We start from the raw sequence: 27,206 nt of genomic DNA, 5'->3' as shown, positions 1-27,206 counted from the left end.
AAGGCAGAGACATGTTCACGGGAAGGGTGACTGTCCTCAGATCAGCTCAAGGGTGGGCTGACCTGAAGAGTCTAGTCACAGGCACAGATCAGCCAACAGAGGTGCAGTTTGCTCTCTTCCTCCCAAAATGAAAATCAGGGTGAGCTTTGTTGTAAAAATGCTATGTGTTTGACTGAACTGCAATTTGTTCTTGCTTTACTAGTTGACAAGGCCCTTTGTCAGATGTTCTGGGCGAGGAAATGAAAACCAGCATTCTGAAAAAAACAGGGATGTAGTTTCAGTTTTGTTTCGTCTTTGTGTTCTTAGGAAAGAAATGTAAGGTTAGGATGTATGCCTTGGCTCATGTTGTGGTTTCCTATTTTTTTTTTTCTGTATGAGTCTGTATGGCCTGCACTGCTGTAAGGGATGAGCCCAGGCATGGAGCTACCCATTTGGTGTGAGCTGGCCATTCAAGCTGCTCCAAAGTGCTGCCCTGGGGAAGGGTACTCAGCTCAGGGAAAGGGGGGGACCAGCTGTGCTCTGTCTGCACATAGAAATGCTGTGTGTCTGACTGACCCCATTTGTGTCGTGTCTTCACTGTCCCCTAGGAATACCTAAGTACCACCCTTGCAGCCCTGCGCTCTAACCAGATCCTTACACTAAAGGTTTGTGGGTAACAGTCTGACGGGACCCAGTTCTGATGCAAAGGCACGAGGATGCAGATCCAATATTGCACGCTGCCTTCTGAAAAAGGCTTGCAGAGGGGGACACAGATGGGGCAAGGCAGGAGCTGGGTGGAAGAGGCTTCAAGTTTCTGCTCTAAACTCTCCCACTTGCACCTGAATCCATTACTGGGTCTTGTCTCACCGCTGTTTTCAGGACTGCTTCTCTCCATTTTCCTCCTTACCCTTTCCAGCATCCTTGCTGTGCTTCCCTGTAAGCTGCATAGTATTTCAGATACACTTCAGCACTTGAGGAGCCAGGTGAAGCCAGCTCAGTTGAATCTGGGTCACCCGTACAGACATGCTAGGCACACCTAGCATGGGGGTATGGGGCTTTACAGCAACACCCCTCTTGAGAAGGTAGGTGCAGTCCTGAACGCTCTCCTGAGCTATGGGGCCTCCTGCACTGTCTTTTAGAAAGAGAAGCATTTCCTTCAGGTAAAATCAGCCTGGCTAATTTTCCAGCAGCACCGCTTTTGTTGTGATAGCTTGTGGCTGCCTGGATCAGCACATTCAAACACAACCACCTGATAGCAGGGTGGTCATGCTGCAGTATTGGGTTGCCACTCCACTTTGCATCAGGACTGGATCCACTCTTTCACCGCAAACCCGAAGAATGATGTTTAAAGGGATTAAAATCCGCTGCTTGGATGCGTATGGTTACTGTAGTGGGAGACCTATGGGCACGCCTCTCAGATATGTGTGCACAGCTCACATGGGGAAATGTTGAACATGGGCACATTTTTGTGCCGGAGCACTGAAAGCCTCTTTCTCTTCTCCCTGTGTAAATCAAGAGCAGCTTCAATGGAAAAGTGATAGGAACAGGAAAATGGATCAGGCCAGAGAAGCATTCCTGGGCCTGGAGCCGGCACGGTGGGTGCCAGGCTGACAGCAGCATGCATGCAAGTGGAAACTGGATACAGCAGAAGGATGAACAAATGCTCCTGAGCTTTAGTGCATTTGATTTCTCTGTGTCCGGGTCAGCTTTGTGCCCTAAGGCAACATTCCTGACTATAAGCAGTCAGGGGCTGATGTTACTGTTAAACAAGGAAAAGCAAAGCACAGGCTCCCAAGGCAATACCCTGCTCAGGGCTCAGAGGCACCAAGGTCTAGTCTTCCCCCTTGTCCATGATGGCTGTGTCTGCTCAGCTAAATGAACCACACCAGGACCTGTTTGCTGGCCATGATGCCTGCTGCTGGCCCCGGCTAGCCTCTCTCCACTCCCTTCCACACCCTGAGGAAGGGTGAGGCCTGGAGATACACTGTGTTTCTTGTAAGGGAAGATAGAAAGAGATAGGAAACTGCACTTGGAAAACTTGAAGAAAACTGGCATTTTGATAGTTGCCTCAAATCTGATGAGGAGAAATCAAGAGAAGCAGTTCTGCCACTGGAGAGCTTAGCAGAGCCAGAGAGGGGATGTCTTGCAGTAAATACTGCCCAAGAAGAGCAGTGGAGCTGAGTCAAAACCTGACACACGACAAGTTCCCCTGTGAGCAATGCACGGCGCAGGGGAGCTCAGAGGTCTCTGATGGCAGGTACCTGTGCCATGCGCCCTCCGTGCGCGGCGCTCTCGCGGAGGTTTATCTTCATGGCAGTTTCTCTGTTCCCTTCTTCTCTGTTCTCTCCCCTGGCTGCTCTCTGACTCTTGGTGCCCTAATGGCCTCTTTTGCACCGCGACCTTCTGGTTTGATCTTCTTCAGCTGTTGCCTCTCCTCAATTCAGTGCGGCTGGCTCCACCTCCGGTCATAAAGAGACGCACTTTCCAGGTAGACTTCTCCTCCTTGTTTCTAAGCCTACCCCGATGCTTGCGATTAATCAGCTTGCTACCTGTCTGTCTTCCCCTACAGAGGGGTTTCCAAGATGTTTGAGCAGAGCTGAGGGGCTTTTTTTGAAGCAGAGGAAATATTTGATGTGATAATGTGGCTAAAAAGAAATGCAGTGAAGCCAGTTTTTTAAACTGAAAGAAATGGGCCATGAAACTGTTCTCAGGACTGTCGACAAACAGTATCCTACCTTAAGGAGTCAGTTTCTGCATATTCCATCTCCAGAAGAGGTTAGAAAGCTCTTGCTGAAATGCAGCTAATGTCTGTGAAATTTAACTGAGATGAATGAATAGGCGAATGCTTCTTCTAGCTAGTCTGAGACACTTGGGAAAATGTGTTTAAATAAGCTCTTATAATGGTTTCATTAAATTGCATTAAATCTTTGTGTAAACACATTTATTTTGGTTTCCAGGGCCATCATTCATGTTTAGTTTAGTTTATTTGGGGAATGAATTCATAAAATGAATTATGGACATATGAATAGTGAATAAGAGTGTCCATAGTCAGAGTTCATGTGGCTTTTAATGAGCCCACTTTAAGCTCCCTCATTCCAATCAGTTGGGATTAACTTTCCCGTGTGGACAAAAACCGCTGTAATTACTCCGCTGAAGTGTGCTGGGCACCCTCTGTTAAGTGGCCGGGTTTTGTCACCCTGCTGCCTGTCTAGACGGTCGGATGCTAGCAGGGAACTGCAGTCTGCAGCACAGGCCTTTACCACAAGGTGCCTGGTCCTTGCCCAATGCCGGCAAAATCCTGACCTTATCGCTTGAGCCAGTGGTCTCGATTCAGTTTCTATCGATTCAGCGTTCACACCACACACAGCCTCGTGGCTTGCACTGGTTGCTCTTCAAAGTGACAGTCTGGAGAGCCAGGCCAAGGACTGACCTCTTGGGAAGGCTTTGAAAGCTGAAGATCGTATCCAGGATGAAGTGGGAAACTTGAATAGCTGCCCCGCGTCCTGTCATCAGCCAGGGCTGCAAATTCCCTCTGTCTCCAGAGGCTAACTTCACCGGAGAATTTTGCTATGATCAGTTTTGCCGTTGCTGTATTCATTCTCTAAGTGCAACAAAGCGTAATCCACTCCTACGAATCTGCCAGCACTAAGCAATTCCAGGAGCCCAACGTATGAATACTAAGAAAAAATGTGAGGCTGCAAAATAAATGTTAGCACCAGCGCCTCAGAGAGGAAAGTCCTGCTGCTGCCTCTGAGCACATTGCAAGAGCACTTTGCCCAAGGGCTTGGGCTCAGCAGAGGCATGGGCTGAGCAGACACCTGTGTTAGGAGGATGAACGAGCACTGCATTGCTGGGACACAATCAGGGTGGCTAACTGGTGTTTAAAAGAACTGAAAAATAGCTCCAGTCAACGGCTAAAAATACAGAGTGACATCTGATGAAAATGACACCTGATCTCCAACTTACTGTATCCACTTACCATCCAGTTAGGTCTGTGGGGAGTTTTTTGCGCTGAATGCACTAAGACAACTGTGGTGATGGGGTAATAACGTTTTGTGTTGTTTAGGGATCTGCATGGACAGGGACTCGCTGAGGCCCGCTCTGTCCAAGGCAGCGAAGCGAAGGCGATGTGTACAGGTGTTTGGGTGAGCTCCTTCTAGCTGCTCCCCATGCTGGGGCAGGGCTCCAGCTCTCCCCATCTCCCTGTCCCCTGCCGGGATGTCAGCACCCGTTCCCAGCACTGGGCTGCATTTTAGTGCCCTAAATTTGGAGCATGGACTGGGCTGACAGAGAGCAGATGGGGTGGGAATAGAGGAGGGAGGCAAAGCCCCCTTTGCCTCCGCATGGTGCACCCATGATGGGGTTGCTGTAAGATGCATGCACCCGTTTGTGCACCCCTGATGGCGTGCTGTAAGATGCAATGGGAGGTAAGTCTCCGAAGCTGGGCTGAGAGGTCAGGGCAAGAGGAAATCTAGAAATATATGCCAGTGTCCTCCAAACCTCTGTCTTCATTGAATCCAAATGTAAAAGCTACGAGACCATTTACAGGACAGTTGAATAGCACTGAGTATGGAGGATAGGGAAGCTGAGGAAGGATCTGCGTCCCCTTGCATGGGTCCACAGGGTGAGCCAGGATCCACTTACAAAATGGGGGTGAAAAAAAGTGTGGGCTGCGGGTCGGGCAGCGAGGCGGCAGCTCTCTTGAGGAGAAGGGCTGTTGCTCCACACATGACTGAGCTTCCCACGAGCCTGGCCTGCACGTTGGAAATTTTCTTTTAAATAGAGCTCATGGCAGAAGGGGTGAAATTTGCAGCTTATTACTTTCATTTATCATTCTAAATAAAGCAAACATCCCTGTATCTGTGTGTTTTACTAAAGGCAGCCAGGATAAACAGCACACGTGGTAGGAACACATGCAGGGGACAGATTTTGTGCATTCTCCTGCACATACAAGTGCGTGAGAGCAGACTTAGTTTTACCCAGCAGCAGTGTACAGGTCTGTAGAGAGGGTAAACGCAGCTGAGACCCAACTGCACACCCACTGATTTATAATTGAGAAATGACCATGTTTGATTTCTAGCTTCCCGTGGATCCACCAAGAAGAATTCTTTGAATTTAAATTGGGTCGCTGGCAGTAGGATGTTGTGATATTTTATCTAGGGAGAGGGAACAGGAGGGGAGCCCATGAGACTAACAGCTTAGCGTGGGTGCCACGGTGCCTTAGGAGTTTGCTGGATTCATCAATTATAGATCAGCAGTCTGGTATTTGAACGTGGCGCTTCCAACCCACTGTCTCCTCAGCGCCGCTTGGTCCCAAGTCCAGGTCCTTTGGGCCAGATGACATTGTTGAGGCATGAGCCACAGCCGCCGAATGGCTACTGAGGGGCCTGGGGAGGAACCAGCTGAAACGACTTTGTTTCAGAGAGCTTAAAATGGCAGGTGGCTCTGCACGCACTAGCTTGTTAAATCTTACAAAAACAGGCTCTGCCTGGCGTACATAGGCCTGTTTTGGGTGGGCTCCAGAAATGCCATGATGATCGTGTTATTTTCTTTTGGTTTTGTGGCGTTTCTACTTTTGGTCCTTGGCAAAACAGGGGGAGTGTTGTCCAACAAATATAGCACAGAGAAAAAAATAGGCTGAGGTAAGACACTGCAGCTCTGCCTGGAAGTGCCAGTGTGGTCACGGGAGGCTTTGCTTCACATATGACCGTCAAGTGCTTTGGAAAGCCTCCTGAGAAGCTCAGGAGAAGTTGAGCCTTGACATATAAATTGTACTTGACTGACTCATGAAGAAAAAGATCTCTTTGGGCTGCTCAGTCATCTGTAGATCCCCTTTAAACAGAGCTCTGACAAGGTGGCCTCAGACATCTTTGCAAACTGTAGGATGCTGACTCCTGCCACCCAGGCAGCCCAGCCATCCTCAGCAGGGCTCTGCCTCACTCTTGGAAACCTCTTCTGCCACTAACCTGGGACTTGCTTCTTACCTCTTCTGCTTCAGCCAGGCTGGCCTGCCTTGGGCCCTTGTGGGGGTGGTGCGAAGGGTTTGCTCTGCCTGGTGATAACCCTTGTTTTAACAAACCTCAGGGTGAACAAGGACAAGCGGGAATCCAAGGTCCCCCAGGGCCCCCTGGCCCACCAGGGCCCACTGGACCAGCTGGACCTGAAGGAACTCCAGGACAACCTGGGCCAGTTGGACCACCTGTAAGTTCACTTACAAAAAAGCCTTCTGCTTCCTCTTTCCCTAGGGCACAGACAATTTCCTCTGGTCTTTGTGCCTCTTCTGAAGCCAAGATAGCCATGGACGGGAAGATTTGCAGGGGACACGGATGTGTGAGGAGGAAGAAGGTCCCAGGAAGGAGGGGGGAGTGGGAGAGAAGGCGGAGGTGTGTGCCCCACACTGTTGCTATCTGGACACGCACGTGTGACACCAGGCCCATTTCCTCCTCCTCAGCCTCTACAGACAGTCACGGGGAGGAAGTAACATGTGGGGTGTAATTATCCTGCTCACAGCAGAAACCTGGCTGATAAGGATCCCTGCGACCGCTTTGAAGTCCTGTCCCTGTCCTGTTCTCAGGCTGGTAGCAAAACCAGAAGCAGCATTTAAAATAATACTATTGCTAAATGGCAGGGGACGGGGCAGAAAATCCTGCTAATGAACCTCTCTCTTGCAACAGGGCAGGGCGGGAGAACCTGGGAAGCCTGGCAGAGATGGAAAGGTGGGTACCAGAAACCAGCTCCATTCCTGGGAGCTGCGGGGAGAAACATGGCACTCTGGCCCTGCAGCAACTGCGGCGTGAAGGGAGTTTCCATTTCCAAGAGTTTTCAAGGCCTGCTAGCAGGACAAGCAAGTCCTGTCCCCTGAGGCAAAAGCATATCTCTGCACACAATATAGGGGTCGGGTGTCCTGTAAGCGTTCTCATCTCTCTCTGAGCTCTAAGGAGCCAAAGATGTGATGGCTAAACATCTGAATTGCTATAACAGGCAACACCAAGGGTGGTACCAGCATCAGAGCGTATCTAGAGTAGTTTTATCCTTCTGTCTGCTCACATCAGGAAGGCAGCTCCTGTATGCATATTTTGTTTATTTATATTTACATACACACATATCCAGTATACTTCATGGTTCATATGAGGTAAATTGTTTGGTTATTTCTCATTTAAAAACACAAGTGGCTTGTTTGTTAATACATTCTCTTTATTTAGCCTGTCAGAGGAAGCTACAAACGCCTGATTTACTCAGTGGAACAAGTTTCCCAAGCAAAGTCAGGGAAACAGAAAAGATTCTGGAGCACAATGCATAAGGCAAAGCAGCTTTTTGGTCTTCAGATTCAGTGAGACGAGGTCTGGGGGGATGGAGTGCTATGGGCATGAATTTATTTGAGAGTGTGGGTTAAGATAGTGTTCATCTACAGGAAGAATAGACTGGGGATGTTTGAGCTTACCAGTGCCAATCATCTCTGTAAAGGGGCATTTCAAAACAGAGCAGTCAGCATCTCCCATCACCCTGCAGTCCATGTAATGTTGTTGCCAACTCCAGTGTCTTTTTTGATTTTATCTGCAGGGCTTACCTGGGCCTCCTGGACCAAAGGTGAGATGTCTGGCCTCACTTAGAGGGAGCAAGGTGATAGACAGAGAGGTGGATGCTCCTGGCAAGGAGAGACATGCACATTTTAATGGGTGGAGGAGGGGGAAAGAAGGTTACATCAAATAGTTGAAAAAGATTTCTAACCCAGTTCAGTATTGCCTTTGGGTCCTGGCCCGTATGCTGACTCATGGGTTTTGTCCAGGCGACACGTCTGAGTTGCATCTTGACTGAGCGAGGCACGCCTCATCAGCCCCTCTTGCAAAATTCTTTGCCACACACAGCTTTATTGGCTTCTTCCACTCTCAAAGCATTTACCAGCGCTTCAGGAACCGATTTTGCAACGCTATTGTTAACTCCGCCACAGTTTCCCATTTATTCACTTGCCAAAATGGGAGGGGGGGGTGGGGGGTGTTGTTGTTGTTTTTCAGCTGCAACCACCCACCCCTCTTTGTTTTTATTTGAGATATTTAGCCAGGGTGAGGAGATGGGAACCGCAGAGCTGGGGCACAGAGCTGGCATGAGTTATCCAGTTGCCAGTGCTTATTGCACCTTTCCTGCTAGGACCCAGTCCGGTGCAGGTAACAGTGACCCACGGGTCTGAGGGGTCAGGGACTCGGTGGAGTCACGCTGAGCAAAAGGTGAATTTTCCCCATGGAGTGCCCTTTCATCCCAGCATCTCCACAGGGAAAAGGACAAGGATTTGTCCTCCTCAGGCCAAGCCTCACTTTCTTTTGTCTTTTTACCTTTTTCAGGGAGACCCTGGGATTCAGGGATACCCTGGCAGAAAGGTAAGAAGGGCAGCTCCAATATTGTTAAATAAATTAAGCTGCACTGATGCCTTGTGGGATCATGGCTGCAAATCTGTTGACTCCTCTGGAGCCCTCTGCTGAGCTCTGCTCCCGCTAGACAGGGGGCTGCGACAGGCCCACAGCTCCCCTGCCGTCAGCCGCGTAAAGGGAGGCTGGACCCAGAGGTATCTTTAACTCTCCAGTAGCTACGGTACAAATGTCTCTCCATCTGTGTGCCTCTCTACGCCCACGTCCAGGCTGAAATATTCCTCTTGTGCATCCAGAGCTGAACAGGAGGCTGCAAAGGGCCAAATCCCTGGCTATGTGTAGCGCTCTGGAATAAAGCAGGAAAGAGTCGATCTTGCTCCAGATGAAAAGGCAGAAGCTGGCAATGCCCGAATGTCTTCAGCAGCAGCTAATTAACAGTAGGGTTGTCAAGCCCAGAGGATGTAATGAAGAGACAAAGGGAGAGACAGGGAAAAGACACAAAGGAAGATCAAAGGGTAGAGAGGGAATGAAGAGATACTGCTAAAGAGATGTCAGCTGGAGAAGGGGAAGGCGAAGGTTCCCAGCAGGCAGGAATCCTGTGTCCCGTGTTATCTCCACGTTGCTTTATGGGTGCTCTGCGAGCAAAATGGCAAGACCTGAGAGGTTTTAAATTAGTTCTGTATAAACTGAGAAGTTTTTGTTATGTCAGGAAGTGGAAATTATAGCCCCTGCAGACCACAGCCCACTCCTGCAGACAGACGCAATTTATTGTCTCTTCTTCCAGTGAACCGTCGGTTTTTCCATTAAGAGCCCATCCTGTTCCGTGTGCACTGGGCGGGCGGCTCTCAGCACGCGGGAGCAGTGAGGGGGTCCCTGCAACAACCTCGCAGTGAGGGCCTCTCCTACACACTTCTCTTTCATGAAACGACTTGTCTGGCTAATTTACTTACCAAGCAAAGAGCCTGCACTGATCTCAGAGGAATGAGCCCGAGGTTGTGACCTCTCTCTGGGAAAGGGAAGGAATGGATGAAAGTAGGGGAGAAAATCCTCCCTAGTGAGTGGGTCAGGGGGAAGGGAAAAGAAGGCAGAGTTGAGCAAAGATGTTAGCTCTGATACGATACAGGATTGCGGGACCGCTCCATACATTTCACACCCTGAATATCTGTCTTGGTGCAGAATGGTGCTGCTCTCCCAGAGAGACCCAGGTGGTAGCTTGGTGTGTGGTGGGCACCTCTGTTCAGGACACCCCTCTCACATCTTTGCTGACCTTTCAGGCAATCCACAGGCTCCTTTTCTTCCTGTTTACTGTGTTTGCTTCTTCCTCCATTTTCTTTCTTCTCTTCCTCAGGGTGAGGTGGGCGAGTCAGGCCTGCCTGGTGCGCATGGCCTCCCTGGAGCCACCGGCCCCAAGGTAACCCTTAAACTCAGAGCCAGTGGGGCCATCTCCCAAGGGCAGATAAGTGGCACACAAGCCTAGAGACACGCTAAAGGAATAAGGAAGGTCAGGGACTGAAGGCAGTTCTCTAGAGCCTGGTATGAGCTATGTAAACAGAAAAACTTGCTCTTGTGTAAAGGGCCTGGGCAATTTCTGGCCAGAGTGATTCCCCACTGTCCTGAACCAGGGCCAGGTTCAGCCCTGCACAGGCCCCCGTTAAAGAATAAAACTCACCCAGCCTTCAGAGGCGTTTGCATTAAGGCTGGGAGAATGAGGATACTCTGATCCATGAAATGGTTTGATGGTTTGTCTACACCCAAAGCATGTAGGAAAGCATTAGTACGGGCGACCTCCAGCATCCACTCCAGGGACATAAACTGCCTTGCATTCCCAGGGAGGGGTGGGCTGCAGTACTCTATTAGCAGGAGCCAGTTCTCCCTGGAGGCCTAGGGTTGTATTTATCTCCCTCCCCTGCTTTCTCTTTGGCCCTCGCTGTTATGATTGTGCTGCTTGCTTGATTTCTCTTCATGTTCACTGTCCCTCTCTGTTTCCTCTCTCTCTGTTCTTCGCTGGGCAGGGTGAAAAAGGGGACGCCGGCATAAAGGTAGGCATGAGAAATATGGTTTTCTACCACGGTAGATCATCTGGGAGATCTTGGGCTGATGGGTTGTAAGAGGAAGCTGGGTCTGAGGCAGCTCTGTGGGGTATTTAATGGAGTACACATCTGTGCTCTGATTAACCACAGACACTCCAAGCTCAGGCAATAAAAGCAGCCTTTATCCATTTGGTGGAATTTGATTCTTACCAAAGGCATTTCTCTTGACTATGAAGCTTGCTAATGATTTGTTACATCTCTCCATTTGATGGGCTGGGCTGGGGTTTCCTCATAAAATCTGGTTAGCTGACGCATCAAATCCACTCAAACTCTGCAACTCAGGCTGAGGTTTGGCACCGCGCTTTTCTGTCTGTTTCTGGACACTTTTTAGAGGCTCATATGGTCTATGCCCAGATGCTATCTGACTGAAATCTACTGTACCCATATATTTAAAGTATATTACTCAATGTAGACTGTGCTTAAAACATTACAACATTGGCAAGTGTTCATGACAGAGCATACTGTGTCATGCCATACATCTTAAAACATCAGGAGAAAAGACTGGTCCTGTAAGATTTTGAAAGGCATTAATAGTGACACATACATTTCACGTATTTAGTATGTGGCATGCTTCTCATTTATCGTGCAGCATATCCACTTTCTATATTTTTTCCATCTGGGTGGATTACTATTTGAAGGGAGAAAAAGCCCCTTCAGAACTTTACATGGATGTGTTATATCAAGTTTAAAGAAATGTTCTTTGGGTTGATAGTTGAATAGAACAGCGGTGACTGTCCTCCTACAAGAAAACAGTACCTCCTCAGAAATCTTGCAGTGTATGTAAAGCCCAAAGGTTCCCCCATGTCCATCTTCACATCAGTGTAATTCCATCAAGCAAGCAGGAATCGCTTCTAGTTTGTGCCAGTGTAAATGAAAGCAGAATTGCACCCAGAACTAATGTTTTGGGGGCTAGGAGTTTGTTCGCTGCTCTCGCAACAGCCAGGTGCTCTCCTATTAAGCTGAACTGGAGGACTGAAGTTGAAGTGTGGCCTGGGAGGGAGAAAAGGCTGGAAGGAGGGCCTGCGTTCCACCCTTGCTTATACTCCCGCGTTTCACTGCTAGCAGACACCTGCTCTGCTCGCACCCGTGTACAAGGACTGATCAGCCCTTGATTTGAGCTCTGCTGAAGCGGGAGAGCCTTCCCAGCTCTGTGGTAGAGAGCAGTGACCCAGGGCAACCCTGGAGACATGCTTTCGCTACTTGGGCTCTTATTCATCCCACTTCATGAAGAGTGGAGGTGAAACCTGCCACGCTTTTTGTGGTACTAAATCGCAGCTCTGAAGAGGCACATCCCCAGTCCCACAGCAGCCTCTGCTTTCACACACAGCCTTCCATTTCTCATTGTCAGGATCACTTTTCCCTCCACTTCCTTTCTCCTTTGCTCAGGGGAGTGGAAAGGGAAGTGCAGAGGTACCCTTGAATCAGCAGCCAGGCGTCACCCAGTAGCACTCCTGAATATCCGCACAGCCTGTGCATTGGTTGTCTCTGGAAATTGCTTCTTCCTGTCGTCCTCCCACCTCGGAGGATCGTTGGACTCTCTGGAGGGCTTTTGATGCTTCCACTTTTGGATCCAATTACCTGGGCTAGATTTTACCTTCTCTTTGTTTTGAGGAGCCCAGGACAAACACTGTGATTCATAGTGTAGCTGTAGTGACCAATTTTGCATAGCACATCCCTGCTTTTGCTGGCAGTGAAGAACATTTCAGGCCTGAAGAGGCTTGCTGGTTTCACACAGACCCCTCAATCACTTCATGACCTCTCCTCACCCAGTGACAGATGCAGCACAACTTAGATTCTCTCTTAGCTACTTTCTTCTGCGGCCACCATTTTTACTTTGATCATGTGGAGACCTACATCTGTGTCCCATGAAGGTCATTAGACAACCAGTCAGTGTGACCACCTGGGTCATTTGAATAAGCATTTGCCTCGCTGCCCCCCAGCCTCACCATCGTGTTCAGCTTTACTGACGTTTTCTTTTTTTCATTGAAAGGTCCTTAGGATGAGGCTTTTTGTCACTCTCTGAGGAAAGACCAATAAAGAAACTGCCCACAGCCTTGCTTAATAACCCCCTCATAATCTGCCTTTCACAGCAAGAAGCAAAAAAGGAAGGGTCTCTGGTTTAATTGGCAGCCTGTAACCAGTACTGCTAATGAGCTGATCAGCACAGGCATGCTCTGTCACGATTGGCAGCGAGTGGGTATAAAGCTGCTCACACCAGGTGTAGGGCAGGAGAGTGTGAGGGGGTTTGTCTGTGCTAGAGGGGAGGAGGGTAGCCTAACTCTTCTAGAGAGAGATTGGGGTGTGTGGAGGTGTTTCCTAAATCAGATCAGGAGAGCTGGGAGAGGTTGCTGACCGCCCCACTGGGGACCTGTGCTGGGCACTTTGCCTTTTGTGTCTGCCTTCCGTGATGTTTCCCAGCTTCTGGCTTGGCCGCACTGTTCCAGTGCTGGTTCTGGTGGGTTGCTGCTGCCTGGCTACGGCCCCTCGTGCACCTTCTCGGGCCCAAAGGGCAGTGGGGGATCATGAAGGGATCAGCCCAGGGGGTACTTACAATGGCTTTCAAATACGTAAGGGTTTAAAGATGTTCTGGAGAGTAATTTTTCCTGCTTATTCTCTGGTTTTGGCCCTGGGGCTTCTTTCTGCCTTTTAACGGCGCAGCGTCAGGTTTGTTGCTCCTGCTCTCTAATTAACTCTAGTGCCTGCGTGATCCCGCCGGTGCCGATGGGGGCTGTGTGAGCCAGCCGGGGCCATCATCAGAAAATGCAGGGTAGTGTGGTGGCTCTGTAACTCTCCCCTGTAAGGGCCGATCTTGCTCTGTCTTACTGAGGTGGCTTTGCTTTTGCAGGGCTAAAGAGCTCTTAAGGCAGGCAGTTTCTCCCAGGAAGGTCTCTGGGATGGGAATTGCTTTCACATGCTCTGGGGAGGGGCAGCCTCTGCGAGCAGTGTGGGTGCCTCCCAGCAGAAGGGGGAGCCTTGTCTGCTCGGTCTCATTTAAGAACAAAAACAGGGAGCACAGCTGGCAAGGAAGGGCTGAGCGTGGTCCCCACTTCTCCAGTACAAGGCATTTCATAGTTGTTAGTTGATTTTTCTCATAGCTGAAAATATCCTAGTTAAGTATCCCACATAGGCACTGTGGGGGCACCTCCTACCCTAGGTCTTGCATACTGTGGTACTAGACAACATCTTAAAAAATACAGTTTGCACGATGTCAAATTACAAAAAGTGCCTTTAAAAAAGCATATAGGTATATGCCTGCTAAACAGTCCTTCCAAGCAAGGCCTAAGCACCCAGAACAAAATAACAGCAGTAAGCAGACTGTCTAAAGATGGTTTATTTTCCATTTATCAGCAGGTAAAATTCAGGCTAATGATACAAGGCAAGCCTTGGATTCTGTGTTTCTCCAGATAAGTTTGTTCATCCTGTAGTCACTGCAGACTGAGGGACTCCCTATAGGCAGCGTACCATGGCATGGGATGTGGTAGTAGGATACAGAAACCATCTTTGTGGCACTCCAGCAGGGTCAGTCCTGCTTCTGCTCACACAGTCCTGGGAGGACTCACGTTGTGTCTCTTGCTCTCTTTCTCTGTGTTTCTTGCTCTGCTTCCAGGGGGAGAGAGGCATGCCAGGGCTGCCAGGAAGACATGGCACTAAGGTACCTTGTCAACAGTGCTGTGACGCTTGTCTGCCTGATCTCGCCCATACCACTCGACTGCCCCTGATGCACAAGCATCGCCTGGATTTGTGTGTGTGTGTGTCTGTTAGTCAATGACTATCCTCAGCTGAATTCTTTCTGCTTCTAAATTGCAAAATGTAGGGCCTAATTTATGAAGGAGGTGGTGGGGGAAGAAGTTTTTACAAAGCAAATGGCATGCCCAGTCCGATGCTATCTTGCAACATCAGGATCTTAATGCTTTACGCTAGTGAGAGCGGCCGATGGCTGATGTTTCCAGGGAATTGGCGTTTTTTAAATTGGGGGTCCCAAGCGACGGCCGCAGCCTTCAGTGATGTGTGTTAGCCCACTGCGATCAGGAGGGTTATGCAAGTGTGAACCTGGACTAATGCAGTGGTGAATCAGGGTCAGTGTGTGAGCAAGCCTGCATGTGTGTGCGTTGCAGTTTTAGGATAAATACTAGAAAATAACATCACCCGCATTCGCTGCCATTTAAAGGCCAAAGAGTGAGGAAGAGGCATCCCAAGTGCATTGTGAAACCTAACCCAAGCCACTTGCTGCATGTAATCCCTTTCATGACTCTAGTCCGTATTCACTAAAACCTACTGACCCCTGAGACAATCTGGAATGCTTTTTTTTTCCCCCATTTATCGCATAGAATCCCTGATCTCCATCTTCTGTCCTTGTGTTTTTTAGCTTTGTCCCTGATTTCTGTTTCAGAAAGCTGAGAGGTATGATCCTGCTGCTCTCTGGCTCCCCACTCCTCCTTGTTTGAACTTTTCCAAGCTCTTTTCACTTCGAACTTGGCTCCCGGTCCTCCTCCTCTGCCTCATGTGCTACATCCCAACCTCTCTCATTTCCCACCTTCTAACACTACTTCACCTCCTCCCCTCTCCTTAGACCTGTTATCCCTCATTTGCTTTTGTAACTGGACCTTTTCACCAGGACCTAACTAATACTAACACAGCGCATACAGAGATGTCAGAGCAAAGGGCTGATAGGGAAGACCTGCTTTTTGCATCAGTGCTGTTGAGGGAGATGTGACTGTCCCTGTGGGAGCAGCTGCCTCCTGGGGTTTTGAAGCGCCTGTCTTGGATTGCAGGGCAGGCTGGACTCCATGGTCTCATGGTGGTGGCTTGCTCTGCACTGCAGAATGATGCCTGAAGTGCAGTGCTTGGAGGTCTCTCTACCCCTAAGGTAGCTGGCTTCAGAGCTCTCCTGAAAACATTTTACTGCAGGGTTTGTCTTTTGTGTATGAGGGGAAATAGCAAGACCAAGGCTCTGGGGTACGAGCTGGCCTTTCTCGGGATGCTTGAGCTGATGTATCTGGGATCGAGCGCTGAACTGGGTGTTTGGTCCTCAGTCTGCCTTCGCATTCCTTGGTTATTTGACACTGTTCTGCTTGTTGGCCTTTGCTTCACTTGCAGGACTAAAACCGGGGAGGGTTGGGGAAATCTGGTGGTCTTGACTGGGTTGTGCTCATGATGTCTGCCTTTGGAGGAGCTTTCTGGAAAGCAGAGCCGCTGCCATAGGTGAACAACCTGCACAGGGAAGGTGGATGTGCGCTGTTTGGTGTTACAGCATTACTCCCAAGTTTTGGAAAGGAAAAGATGTGGATTTTGCCTTTTTAGTTACTTCTGGCTGATACTGTTTTGTTTTTAAAAGGTTTGTGTCCGATTCATTTCAAACAAGGTGTTCCTGTCTTTTCTCTCTCCGCCAGGGCGCTCCTGGGATGGCCACCGCAGGCATGAAGGTCAGTTTTACACTACACTGGCTTAATTTGGGCACGCTTAAGAGCAAGGACTGGAGAGCACAAGGCATGGGAAAATGGTCGGACAGCTCCCACTAAAGGGGAATATCGGAACTGCTATTGCTTTTGGCAGAGAAACTAGAGCCGTCTCCAGCAGCAGTCCTTTCCCCCCTGCGCCTCTCTGGGCAGAGCGGTTGGTGAACTGCTGATACTTCTCAGCAGCGTCGGGATGGCAACAGGGCAAAGAGCTAGGTGCAGTTTTAGGGGGCGAGAAGTTACTCCAGGGATCCGAGATGCGCAACGAGACAACGACCTGTTGTCCCGCTCCCCTCTGGCTGCTGGGGAAAAAGACAGAAGTAAAGAGCTTATCTCCAGGACTGGTGGAGTGGATTTTCCTCCTTTGTGCCACATTAATTCCGCATCAACACAGCCTCCCCCCAGCCCAGCTGCAAGCGGCAGCCTTGCTCTGCTCCTGTGTGCACAGAGCTGGGAGTAGGCAAACTCCTTAATGCCAGCAGATGGGTCTTGTCTTATGCTCTCCTGTATCTGGTAAACCTCAGAAATACTGCAAGGTGGTTCCTCAGTTTTATAAAAACTTCTTGCCTGAGGCTTGCTGGTTTCTTACAGCAGCCTAGGAGCTGGCTAATGAAGATGAAACAAGCTCCGGGCACAAATAATAATAATATGCGTTTAAAGCATCCTCATGCCCTTATTTACAAGCTCAAGGCCTCCAGAGATGAAAGTTCTTTCCACCACTCTGATAGCTCTAGGAGATTTTGTACTCTCTCTGCCTGGTTTTTCACTTTATTTTCCTGTCTCTTCCTCACTAGGGTGAGCCCGGGACTCCAGGAGAAAAGGTACTCTTGGAAGGCTTTGCTCTGAGCCTGTGCTTCTGGCTTGTTTGTGTAAACAAAGAGCAGCTGAAGGAGCTGAGGAATGGCTCTGTATGTCCCAGTGCCCAAATCCAGTTTCTAATGGCACCTGCCAGTGTAAGCAAAATGGTAGTAGCATCCAGTGATGCCAAGTGAGAAGGGCATTATACCACAAACAGATTCCCTCCCTCCTGCTCATGTCTGTGTTGATGGGAATGCCCTCCAGCTGCCTTCCTCCTTTTCTCCCTACTCCACAAAATATGCACGGCACACTTGGCTTAGCAAGTATGTTTCCTCTCCCCCTTCCCTTGTCCCCTTCTGCCTCCCAGTACTTCTGCGTCCACCAGAAGTCTTCCCGTGTTACCGCAGGGAGCTGTTCTCTCGTGCATTGTATAAGCTGCCCTGCACAGTCTCCCCTGTCTCAGCGTAGCGTGACCTGGTTTGAGTTCCTGTGGTGGGCACGGTACAAAAATTGCCCCATAGCTCTCCATCACCAAGCAGCCGGCTTGGTTTCTGAACAGCTGGCTCCTCTTGTTTGGGGCTCGCTGGGTTATGTTACAGCGTGCAACAGACGTATAACAGACATGTTCTCCGTCTCTTTTCTTCCCCACGAAGGGAGATCCTGGAGTCCCAGGGAGGATGGGCCCCCCAGGTTTGCCAGGGAAGAGGGGGCAGCGGGTAGGACATTGTGTGTTTGGGCTTGGTGTCCTGGCAGTGCTGTGCTGTGTTCCCCGGGAGCAAGAGCTGGCTGGAGCCTGCTTTGCGTTGCATTGTCGTGCTTGCGGGGGATTATGTGTCCTTTTCTGGCTCTTGCCTCCCTTGGTGAAGTGTGTTTGTGTGTTCCTGCTTGCAGAAGGTGGGGGGCTGGGGGCAGGCAGGGCAGCATGAGATGCCTGGGATGTAGTCTTGTCCTGGGAACAACTAAGGACAGTGCTGCATCTTTTGACTCCAAAAATAACACCCTAAACAGGGATTCAGTAATCTGACCTCCCTCCTCAAGAAATCTGCTTCTTCACACCATCGTTCAGGCAGCACAGGATGTTTCCAGTAGCCCTTACGGGCACGTATATTGAAAAGTAGTCCTTGAATGAAAAGTAGGATACCAAAAGCGGAGCAAGGCAGAAGCGGGGATTCATGGAGGCCTGGGACAGGATTAGAGATTACATTCTTACAAAAACCGCAAAGGCCAAACCTTTTCTTTGGCCATGAGGTCCTGCAAACGTTTTCCTTCTTTCCAGGGGGCGAAGCATTAATTTAGGGCAGCAATATGCAGGCTCTGGCAGGGGAGGAAAGCTGGGTAGGGGCCTTACAGGTGGCTGGAGGCCCAATTACCTTAGAGAAAGGGGTCACTGCGCTCTAGAATTGCCTTAAAAAAAGTAAGATTGCTGCAAGTTAATTATTTTCCACGGAGCCACCAGTGCACGTCTGTTCCTGGAGCATTGATGCAAGTCCCCTGCATGTCAGATGTGTGCCCCTGAGCTCTGGTGAGACTGGTGTGCAGCACCAGCCTCTGCAGGCACCGTCATGGCACCAAGAGGAACTCTTTGCTAGCCTTGCTGATCTGGTGTGCTGCTGTTGTGCAGAGAGCTAGGCACCTGCTGGGGGAAAGTTTTGAATTGCTCTTTGTAATCTGTACAAATTATGAAGTCTTGGGGGTGTGAGGATTGCAGGTAAGAAGATGCCTTTTTTCTGATGATGCATTTGAAACATCTCTTCACGGTAACAGAAATCTCTGGTATCACTCTGTCCTGGCAAGATGCAGACTCCTGAACAGGACACTGTAGCTGGAAACCATAGGTTTAGCAGCTGGATGGCATGGGCTGAATCGAACTTCACTTCAATGTAAAGCCCCAATAGTCAAAAGATGACTCAGATGTCATGGTGAACTAAGCAAAGTCACTTCACCAAGTGAATGCTGGGTGCTGGATATCTTCCACTGCTCACTGCCGTGTGGCATCCTCCATACTCCTCAGCCTGCAGGCCTTGCTCTCCAGACATCATATCAGGGGTTTTATGCCATCACCTTCTGTCTTTGCCATTTTTACCACTCCTCTTTTCACTGCTTTTCGCCACCAGTATGTGTCACAGAGCTTGGCTGCTGAGACACTGTGGTGCTTTTTTTTTAAGAGCATGATGAGACTGGGATTTGGAGTTAGGGAACAGGAGCAGGAAAGCGCCCCTTAGGAGAGGTGTGGGAATGTTGGTTGTGAGATCTTTGCCAAAGCCAAGCAGTGTAATTCACAGTGTAATGAGGAGATGTGGAAACTGGGGTGGACTCAAGCAGTGGACAATTTCTGTGAAAAGAGCTGAATTCTATCAGGGCAGGGAGAAAGTCCTGCACTCCAAATAAAACTTGCCCCAGGCAATGATTTCTCTGGATATATGGAATGGGGAATGCCTGTGCTGAAGGACTGGGGGGGAAAAGGGTTTAGCAGACCAGAGTGATAACAAAGATGCACAGGTGGGATCCTGGATCCCTTTCCCACTCACCTTCCTTTGGACAGAAATGGAAATGATGTGCAGCGATAGTCAAAAGGGCAGGAGAAAACGTTCACCGGCCTGAGCAAGTACTGCTGGAGGATGCCTAAAATAAAATCCCCTGAGGAAGGGGAAGAGGGTTTGAAACCAGGAGCAGCTCGTCCTTTAGCTGCTTCTCCAGGACAGAGAGCCTGCAGAGTCAGCCCGACCGTGTCTGTTTTACCAACAGGGTGAGAAGGGACGAGCTGGTGACCCTGGGATTCCTGGACTCCCTGGCATGAAGGTTTGTATCTTTGATTTTTTTTTTTCTTCCCTCCTGTGCCAGCTGTGCACAGCTCACGCACTCTTAGGTCACTGTTGCAGCATACAGCAGCACATTCTGCGGAGCTCAGCTGGATGTCGGTCCCAGCTGGGGATGTGATGGCATTGCACAAAGGATGACTTTCTCTGAGGAATTGTATGCCTTCGTGCAGTGAGGGGGGAGGCTGTGGTCCTGGGAATGTGACCACGGAACTGTGTTCCCCTTTAAAAGCATGACCTCATATGTAATGTGGCATTTCAGCCTCCCTCCTGCTCCAAGATCCAGGTGTGAGGAGGAGATGGGCTTTTTGGGAGCTGCACTGCTGTGCTCTGAGTTGGAAGAGCAGCCTTGCGCTCGGAGAGACGCAGGGCAGGTCAGCCCAAGCTAAGCTCTGAAACTGTGGCTTTTCTTCTGTGTGCTGAGATGTGGACAGAAATCGTACCTTTCAAGTCAGATTATCACAGGATGCTTTTCCTTTGGGAAAGGGGATGGTGCACTAAATGACAGTGGCCATTTCAGGAAAGGATGAGAGTGTAATGGCAACTTGGTGTGAGCGAAGCTTTCCTGTTACTGCCTCTGTATCTGCTCTGTGCAAAGGATGTGGTCTGCAGGGCTGATTGTCTGATGATTACAGCTCCAGAGGAAGACGTACCCAAAAAAGCCATCATCAGGTGGTTTTATCAGCTCAATTTCAACAGTAGAAGAGAACAGTTGTGTTCAAACTGGAGGCTGGGGGCTGACGTCTGCCTACAGCAGCTTTATATGGCCCTGGGGAATAAGGGCTGAACAGCAGCACTGCAGCCGAGGGGATGAGGACAGCTGTGACTGCTGGCAGGGCTCTCGGTGGAGGCCCCAGGCAGAACTATACTGGCCTGGTTCCCGACAGCTGGTGGCTCTGGAGCAGTGACGTTTCTGGGCTATCAAGAGGCCAGCTGATGGACCTTGTCTTGGGCCCTGTCTAAGCCAACAGTTTGGCAAGTGAAATTGTGGAGATGGAGAGACTACACTGTGACGCATAGCTTGTTCTTCCTTGCAAACAGGGAGAGAAGGGAAATGCTGAGAATGCCCTGGCGGGAGGTAAAGGAGAACCTGGCCCTCCAGGTCTGCCTGGCCCCCCTGGACCAAAGGTGAGTGTTTTTTTTTCTCCAGTGAGTTGTGTGTTGTGAGGGACTGTGCCCAACGAGGTATGTAGGAAGGGGCAAAGGTTGCATTCATCTGTGCCCACCTCTGATTACCTACTGAAGGGATATCAGGTTCTGCAGGGTGTTTCAGTTTTGTTGTTTTAAATGCTGAAGGTGAGAAAATTTATAAACTGTGTTTCGAGGAAAATACCCTCCTTGTGCTCAAATAACTCCCCTCTAGGCTCTGTGAGAAACCAGTTGCCCAGAATCAATGACAGCCTCTAGTCCCTGTGGTAGCTGAGGCAGGGTGGACACAGGGAGGCAGGATGGAGGCCTTCCAAGTCTCCTCTCCCCTTCCTCTTTTACCTCCTCAAGGAGCAGCAGCAGTAAAATCCTCCCCCTTGGCAAAGTACCCCAAGAACACTTAAATCTGAGGTCCCATCAGATGTACTTGGAACAGCCCTCCTGTGCACTTACTCTGGGTCTGAATCAGGTGCTTTCCTTCATGCTGAATACTCCCTCGGCACTGGGTAGAAGAGAAGGGCACCTGGTCAGAAGTCACAGCGGGAGATTTGGGTTACCTGAGGGGAGGCGGGCATGGCAGGGGCACTTGGCTGGTGCAGTTCTTCCTCCTGGAAACACAGACAGCAGTGGAGTCACACCCCCTCCACACAATACAAACCCATCCCTTTCCCTTTCTCTTTCTCTCAGGGAGAAGCTGGTGGCATTGGCCGGCCTGGTGCTGCAGGGTCACGGGGGGAAAAGGTACAGAGTGCTTCTGCACGACCCCACTCCAGGTTCAGTAGCTGCAAATTTGTTCCTACATGTACAAAACTTAGCTGAAAAGGAGCATTTTAAAACTGAGCTGTCTAGTCCCAGACTGTTTCAGAGGACTAGCAGAGAACAACAATTCCTGGAGTTTGAGCAAGTGGAGGGACAGGCTTTGGTAACAGCATATTGTTCTCGTTACAGGGGGAACCTGGTTCACCGGGAGACCAGGGACCCATGGGTCCAAGGGTAGGTGTCCCTTCACCAACACTTGAAGAGTTTTGGCCCTTCAGAGCACTCTAAGGATAGTGGGACCACGCTGACAGTCTAGCTTGGGCCTCTGCTTTCTTGACAGATGTTCTCGCCATCACTAAGAGTGCTTATAGCTGGGCAATGGCTAAGTTTGAGACAGGCCATTTCTCCATAACCTCATGAGAAGTCACCCCCACCTTACGGGGGGGAAAAAAGTCTCTGAGCCACCTCAGGGTGAATGCTCGTCTCATTCATGGGAGGAGGTGGGTTTGGACATCCCAGGCCCTTGGCATATCAGCAGAGGGTGGCAGGAGGGTGTTTGGTGCATGCCCAAGTCTGACAATCGGCCAGACGACCCAGTTCCTGGATTCTGGCCTCAACTTCACCACTTACTGGACCTGCCAGCTTTGGTCATGGCATGGTGATCTGGCCTTGTCTGGCCACACTCTGGTAGTGTTTCCTCTATAAGATATGCTTTCAGAAGCTTTGTTCAATAAATGAAAAACTGGAAGCTCATGAAACAAGCCCCTCTGAGACCCCTTTTTCAGCGTGGACCACGGCTCTGAGTACCCCATGGGAAGGGCAATCCCCAAGCCCTGGCTAAAGAGCTGGTGTTTTGCAGGGCCCCAAAGGAGAGCCTGGGAAGGACGAAATGATGGACTACGATGGTAACATCAGTGAAGCTCTCCAGGTGAGCAACTGCCTTCCTGTCCTGTGAAGTGACTGCTGGCTGCTTTACTGTTTCCCGGGGGATGCAGAAATCCAGGAACAATGTAGATCTGCTTCTTTTGGGTGTTCCATAGGCCCCTTCACCCCACAGCTCACTGCGTACAGCATGTTGGTAAATACTTGTACACTTTGTTTAGTTGTACTTTAGTATAAACACTGGTGGACATAGAGGTCATGTGAATACCCTCAGGGGTGGCGCATGACTTGGGGTAGATGGTGAATAAAAGGACCGCAAAGCTTCCTCAGAAGTGTGCGCTGATGGTCTGCGGTGAGCGAGCGGCTGTGCCCAGCTCTGGGTTAGCCTGGGTTCTACCTGAGTAAAGGGGAAATGGTAGAATAACAGCTCCATGGGACTCAGAGCTGGGTATTTTGCTTTTGTTCCTTCCTCATTTGGGCCAGTGTTACATTAGTGGAGAACAAACCAACTCCAGAAAAAAGCTTAGTTTTCAAATGGCTGTTTTCCTTTTTGATTTTTTTTAATTTTTTATTTTTTTCCTAGGAAATACGAACTTTGGCCTTGATGGTGAGTTCCTATCTTTGCTGTGTGGTTTTAAGCAAGTAGCCATGTGTTCATCCTGAGCAGGTGGCCTGACAACTTAGGTGCAGCTAAAACATTTGGTTTTTGCTGTTGGGAGCTAAAGTTGGGGCAGCTGACAGCTGAAGGAACAGCTCATCTTGCCTTCTGATAATGGCACTTGAATTCTAATCAGGCCCTTTATTTCTCTGCTTTAAGAGGTAATATGTGCTGCTCAGAGCAGGGAGTGCCCAGAAGGGGCAGGGGAGAGCAAGGGTGGGCTGACCGAAGCAGAGGGAAAGGCGGCCTTGGGTGCCTTTGCATGAAAGCTTATACTGGTGGTCTGTGGTGGATGCTTTCTGTGATGAGAGGGGAGGACATAGTTTCATCATTGATAAGTATAACTTGACATAAAGGTCCTGTACAAAACTGATCATTTAAAATAGCAGTGACTACAAGCCCTCTAAAGATGAAGACAGGCGAAGTAGTTATTTTGAGCCAAAATAAGGGAAAAAGCGTCCCTGTATTTTGCTTCTCAGGACAAGAAACTTGGTTAGGAAAGAAGATGGATTTTTAAAATGCAGTATGACAGGGCAGCACAAAATGGGTGTAAGTAGCATCACTTGCTAGGCCAAACTGCTTCCTAGGTCTCCTTAAAGTGGTAACTGCTAAGAGTGATCAGGGAATCTGCTCAAAATACTAGTGCCATTTACCTCTGCTTAAGCTGTGCTTGGGATCTTAGTAGTACAGTGTTTCCTGTGATCTCTATTCTAAAAATAAACTTTTGTAGGTAGGAAGGGAGAACCTTGTTAAGTTCATCTCTGTTTCAGGACCAGATAGCTGTGGTCATATTCGTTTTCTTCTGTGAAAAATGTAAAGAAAAACATACCTACAACTCACTTTGGCCTGCTGCTCACTCGGAACTCTTCATTGCTCGGCTTCCCAAGCAAATACAATTTTAGGAGTCCCTCGGAAAATTTCCTCGTGATTTCCCCTTAAACATAGAAGAGCTGTTTGGTTTCAAAACATGAAAATAAAAGCCCTGTTGATAACCTGAAAATGATTTTTTCTTTTATCTAGGGACCCCCAGGACTTCCAGGTGTGGCTGGACCTCCAGGACCACCAGGACAGAAGGTATTTACTCAGTTCAGCACTTGCAGAGCTAAGGGGAATACAGGAGTGGTCCAGGCAGAATTCCCCCATACAACCCTCCCCAATGCTCCTATTCTCCCTGTGCAGCACCATCAGACTGTCCTGCTGGCCTCTACCACTCCTCCTCATGTGCAATATCCTGAAAAATCTCTTTTCCCACAATGATAATGCCTTATCTGAAGGATGAATGATCCTTTCTACTTGCCCTCCCCTTTAGTAAGCCACTTATGGGAACTGATCTCTGTGCAGGGATTGTGTTAGTTGGGGACTATATTATAGCCCTGGGGCTGTGAACTATCAGTCAGGATAAACAAGGCTGGTGAAATTCTTAGGAAGTCACACAATGTGCTGTTTCAACAGGGATTTCCATGCTTTTTTTTTTTTTCCTGTGACTATTAGTTATCAGAGTTCCTGCAGACTAGTTCTGTAATGCCCACCCTTCATCATCACAATGCCACACAGAAGGTGTCAGAATAGCTGCTTTCAAGCTGCCAAAGTAACAATTTCATGTTTCAGGGTGAAATTGGCTTGCCAGGTCCTCCAGGCCATGATGGAGAAAAGGTAGGAAAGACACCGTGCCTCTGTGGATGGCTCTTTCCTTCAGTGGTCTTATCTGAAGTTCCATCTCTGTCACTGACATTGCACAGTTGCTCTTCCCACAGGGGAAAACAAGTATTTTGCTTCACAAAAATGAGCATTAGTGGTTTATCAAAGTACTAACTTACAAGGAGCAGCTGGGATGGCATGGCAAATCTGCTTTGTCCTGCCCACGACTCCTCAAATGGCACTGCTGTGCGTGAGAGGATGAGCACTGAAAGCAGCTCTGGGACAGGGGGTCGCTCTGCAGGAGTAACCTTACTCTTCTCTGTAAGTGTTTTGCAAATATTTTTTGTGGATTTCTTTTAGGGACCACGTGGCAAGCCTGGAGAAATGGGCCCCCCTGGCCCTCATGGACTGCCAGGAAAGGATGGACCACCTGGAGTAAAGGGAGAGCCAGGCCATATCGGGGTCACAGGAGAAAAGGGCGATAAAGGAGAGCCAGGACAAGCTGGCTCACCGGTGAGTAAACTGAAGCCTCTTGAAGCACTGTGGGCTGTCCAGGTTATGGGGCAAGGCCCTGGAACTTCTCAGATACCTCAGCACCCCTCCGATGTGGGTGTCAGAAGCACCTCATCACTGCTGTATGAAGCGTACCAATACAGAAGCAAGGCCTTTGCTCCCTGGCAGATGTGTCACTTCCTCAGCTTGCTGTCCAGCTTATCACTTAGACTGAAATCCCGCTGTGAGCAAGTGGGCTTGACTGTGAGCAAGGCAGCTGAGGTGCCAGCACACATGCCCTCCTAAGAGGGCAACAGCATGGGATAACCCCTTACGTCCCTGCCACTAATGGGGCAGAGTACCCAGTCTCCCAGCTTCAGTCTGTTCCAACTTCTGTGTCCCCAGGACTAGTCAAGAGGGTTTTATGCAACGAGTTTGTGCCTCTCTACGAGATTACTAGGATAAAACACTTGATGTCACAACAGCTGGCTATTGGGGAGCGATTTCGAGCACTGACTCCAGCAAACTGCATAACCGTGAAGAACTTGGAGGCAGGAAAGCAGTCCTTAGCCCCATTCTGGGGACTGGCACATCCACAATGACAGGAGGATGTTCAGGCATTTGCACATCCAGTTTCAATACTAGTGAAGCCCTGCATTTCCCTGGGCACCTGATGGTTGTCTGGGGTTTTCAGTGTGTTCTTGGGATGACCAGAGCCAGTCTTGACTCTTGCAGTGATATCTTGTATGTCTGCCTGACTTAGTCTTGCAAAAAATCCACAAATCTTTCTTGATCCATAGGGTCTTGATGGCCCCACTGGAGAGAAAGGCGAACGTGGTGACCAAGGGATGCCAGGACCGTCAGGATTGCCGGGTCCCATTGGACTTCCAGGATTGACAGTAAGAGTGAAAAGACAGGCTGCTCTTTCCTGCTTGGCAAAGAGAAAACAGTGTAGAGCAACACACAAGGGCTCATTTCCCAAAGCGCTGACTATCTCCGAGTGTAGAGTTAGGTGTTGGGTGTCACCAAATGTCCATCAAGTCAGGTGTCCAGCAGCAGGCTGGGCATCTGCTCCCATTGCTGTCTGGAGGTGCTGGCTCTGGCAGCTGCCTGCAGAGCCTACGTGGCTAAGTCAGCCGAGAAGCCTAGTTAGCTGGCAGCATGACACTGTTGCCGACTCGCTTGCCGTGCTCCCTCCCTCGGAGGCTGTCATGCAGCAGAGAGGCGTCAGGCTGCTGTTGGGGAAGGGGAAGCCAATTCTTGCAGCACTCCCCTTGCACAGCCATGAGATACTGCTCCTGGAGGCCTCCCTCCTTGTAGGGTGTCTCCTCTGGAAGCAGAGGTGCACGATGAGCTGCAGGTGAGCTGTTTGTGAAATACATGGTATGTTCCCACTCCTCCTTTGGGGAACTGTTGCTTGTCAGCACGTGGGTGGTTCACAGATGGCTTCTGATGGGGTGAGATTCCAGAGCGCAGCTGGTGGTGACAGGGTCTGTTGTGTGCAGGGACAGAAGGGTGAGCCTGGGGAGCGTGGAGACAAAGGAAATCCGGGAGAATCGGTAGGTCACCTTTCTCATTTTCTTTCTGCAATCTTGGCAGTAGGGGAGGGATAATTTGGCAGCGGTGCTGCTGAAAACCAGCATGTCCTACCCTCTTATGACACACCCTTCATTGAAGACAGCAAGCTTTGTCTTGTGGGACTGAGTTGCCAACCACCTCTAGCTCCTGATGCCCTACTTTTCCCTTACACAAGAACAATCTAGCTCACGACAAGCAATACTGAATGTCTAGGGCAGAGTAGAAGATTGTGGAAAGCGTAACAAATATTTTCCTCGGCATTCACAGTGAAGGGATTTGCTGAATAATACTTGCATGTATCTATATATTTTTTACTTCAATAGATTTTGGGTTTATGAATTTGTCTGTTCTCCCCTCAAAGCTCACCCCTAGCTTTTTTACCACCCTGCAGCAAGGAGTCCCACAGGCTATCAATACTCTTCTATGTGTGTGGAGCCAGGCGCCTTGTTTCCTATCTTTTCAAACAGCTGCTAGCTGTTGACCTTGAGCCTCCTTCCAGGAACAGCGGTAGACTAGTAGCAGTGGATCTTTTTCTGAAAAGAAAATAAAATTCA

At 49.5% G+C, this 27,206-nt stretch overlaps 1 protein-coding gene across 1 annotated transcript in view; it reads left to right on the top strand.

The window, feature by feature from the left end:
- COL13A1 (collagen type XIII alpha 1 chain) overlaps nucleotides 1-27,206 on the top strand; it is a gene marked incomplete at its 5' end in the record, with an annotated part of 61,565 nt that overhangs the window by 11,913 nt on the left and 22,446 nt on the right. Inside the window, 21 exons of the mRNA XM_082002163.1 lie at nucleotides 588-644; nucleotides 6,064-6,180; nucleotides 6,654-6,695; nucleotides 7,540-7,566; nucleotides 8,316-8,351; nucleotides 9,688-9,750; nucleotides 10,352-10,378; nucleotides 14,037-14,081; nucleotides 15,820-15,852; nucleotides 16,680-16,706; nucleotides 17,337-17,399; nucleotides 19,429-19,482; nucleotides 20,541-20,627; nucleotides 21,333-21,386; nucleotides 21,594-21,638; nucleotides 22,264-22,332; nucleotides 22,870-22,893; nucleotides 23,965-24,018; nucleotides 24,553-24,597; nucleotides 24,943-25,095; nucleotides 25,875-25,973. Of these exons, the coding sequence (XP_081858289.1) occupies nucleotides 588-644; nucleotides 6,064-6,180; nucleotides 6,654-6,695; nucleotides 7,540-7,566; nucleotides 8,316-8,351; nucleotides 9,688-9,750; nucleotides 10,352-10,378; nucleotides 14,037-14,081; nucleotides 15,820-15,852; nucleotides 16,680-16,706; nucleotides 17,337-17,399; nucleotides 19,429-19,482; nucleotides 20,541-20,627; nucleotides 21,333-21,386; nucleotides 21,594-21,638; nucleotides 22,264-22,332; nucleotides 22,870-22,893; nucleotides 23,965-24,018; nucleotides 24,553-24,597; nucleotides 24,943-25,095; nucleotides 25,875-25,973 (1,221 nt within the window). The remainder of the gene's footprint in view (nucleotides 1-587; nucleotides 645-6,063; nucleotides 6,181-6,653; nucleotides 6,696-7,539; nucleotides 7,567-8,315; nucleotides 8,352-9,687; nucleotides 9,751-10,351; nucleotides 10,379-14,036; nucleotides 14,082-15,819; nucleotides 15,853-16,679; nucleotides 16,707-17,336; nucleotides 17,400-19,428; nucleotides 19,483-20,540; nucleotides 20,628-21,332; nucleotides 21,387-21,593; nucleotides 21,639-22,263; nucleotides 22,333-22,869; nucleotides 22,894-23,964; nucleotides 24,019-24,552; nucleotides 24,598-24,942; nucleotides 25,096-25,874; nucleotides 25,974-27,206) is intronic.

The sequence above is a fragment of the Phaethon aethereus genome (assembly GCF_964289735.1).
Source record: "Phaethon aethereus genome assembly, chromosome: 7".
Taxonomy (NCBI): domain Eukaryota; kingdom Metazoa; phylum Chordata; class Aves; order Phaethontiformes; family Phaethontidae; genus Phaethon; species Phaethon aethereus.
Note: the sequence above shows the minus strand (reverse complement) of the source record. Positions and strands in the feature narration are given on the sequence as shown.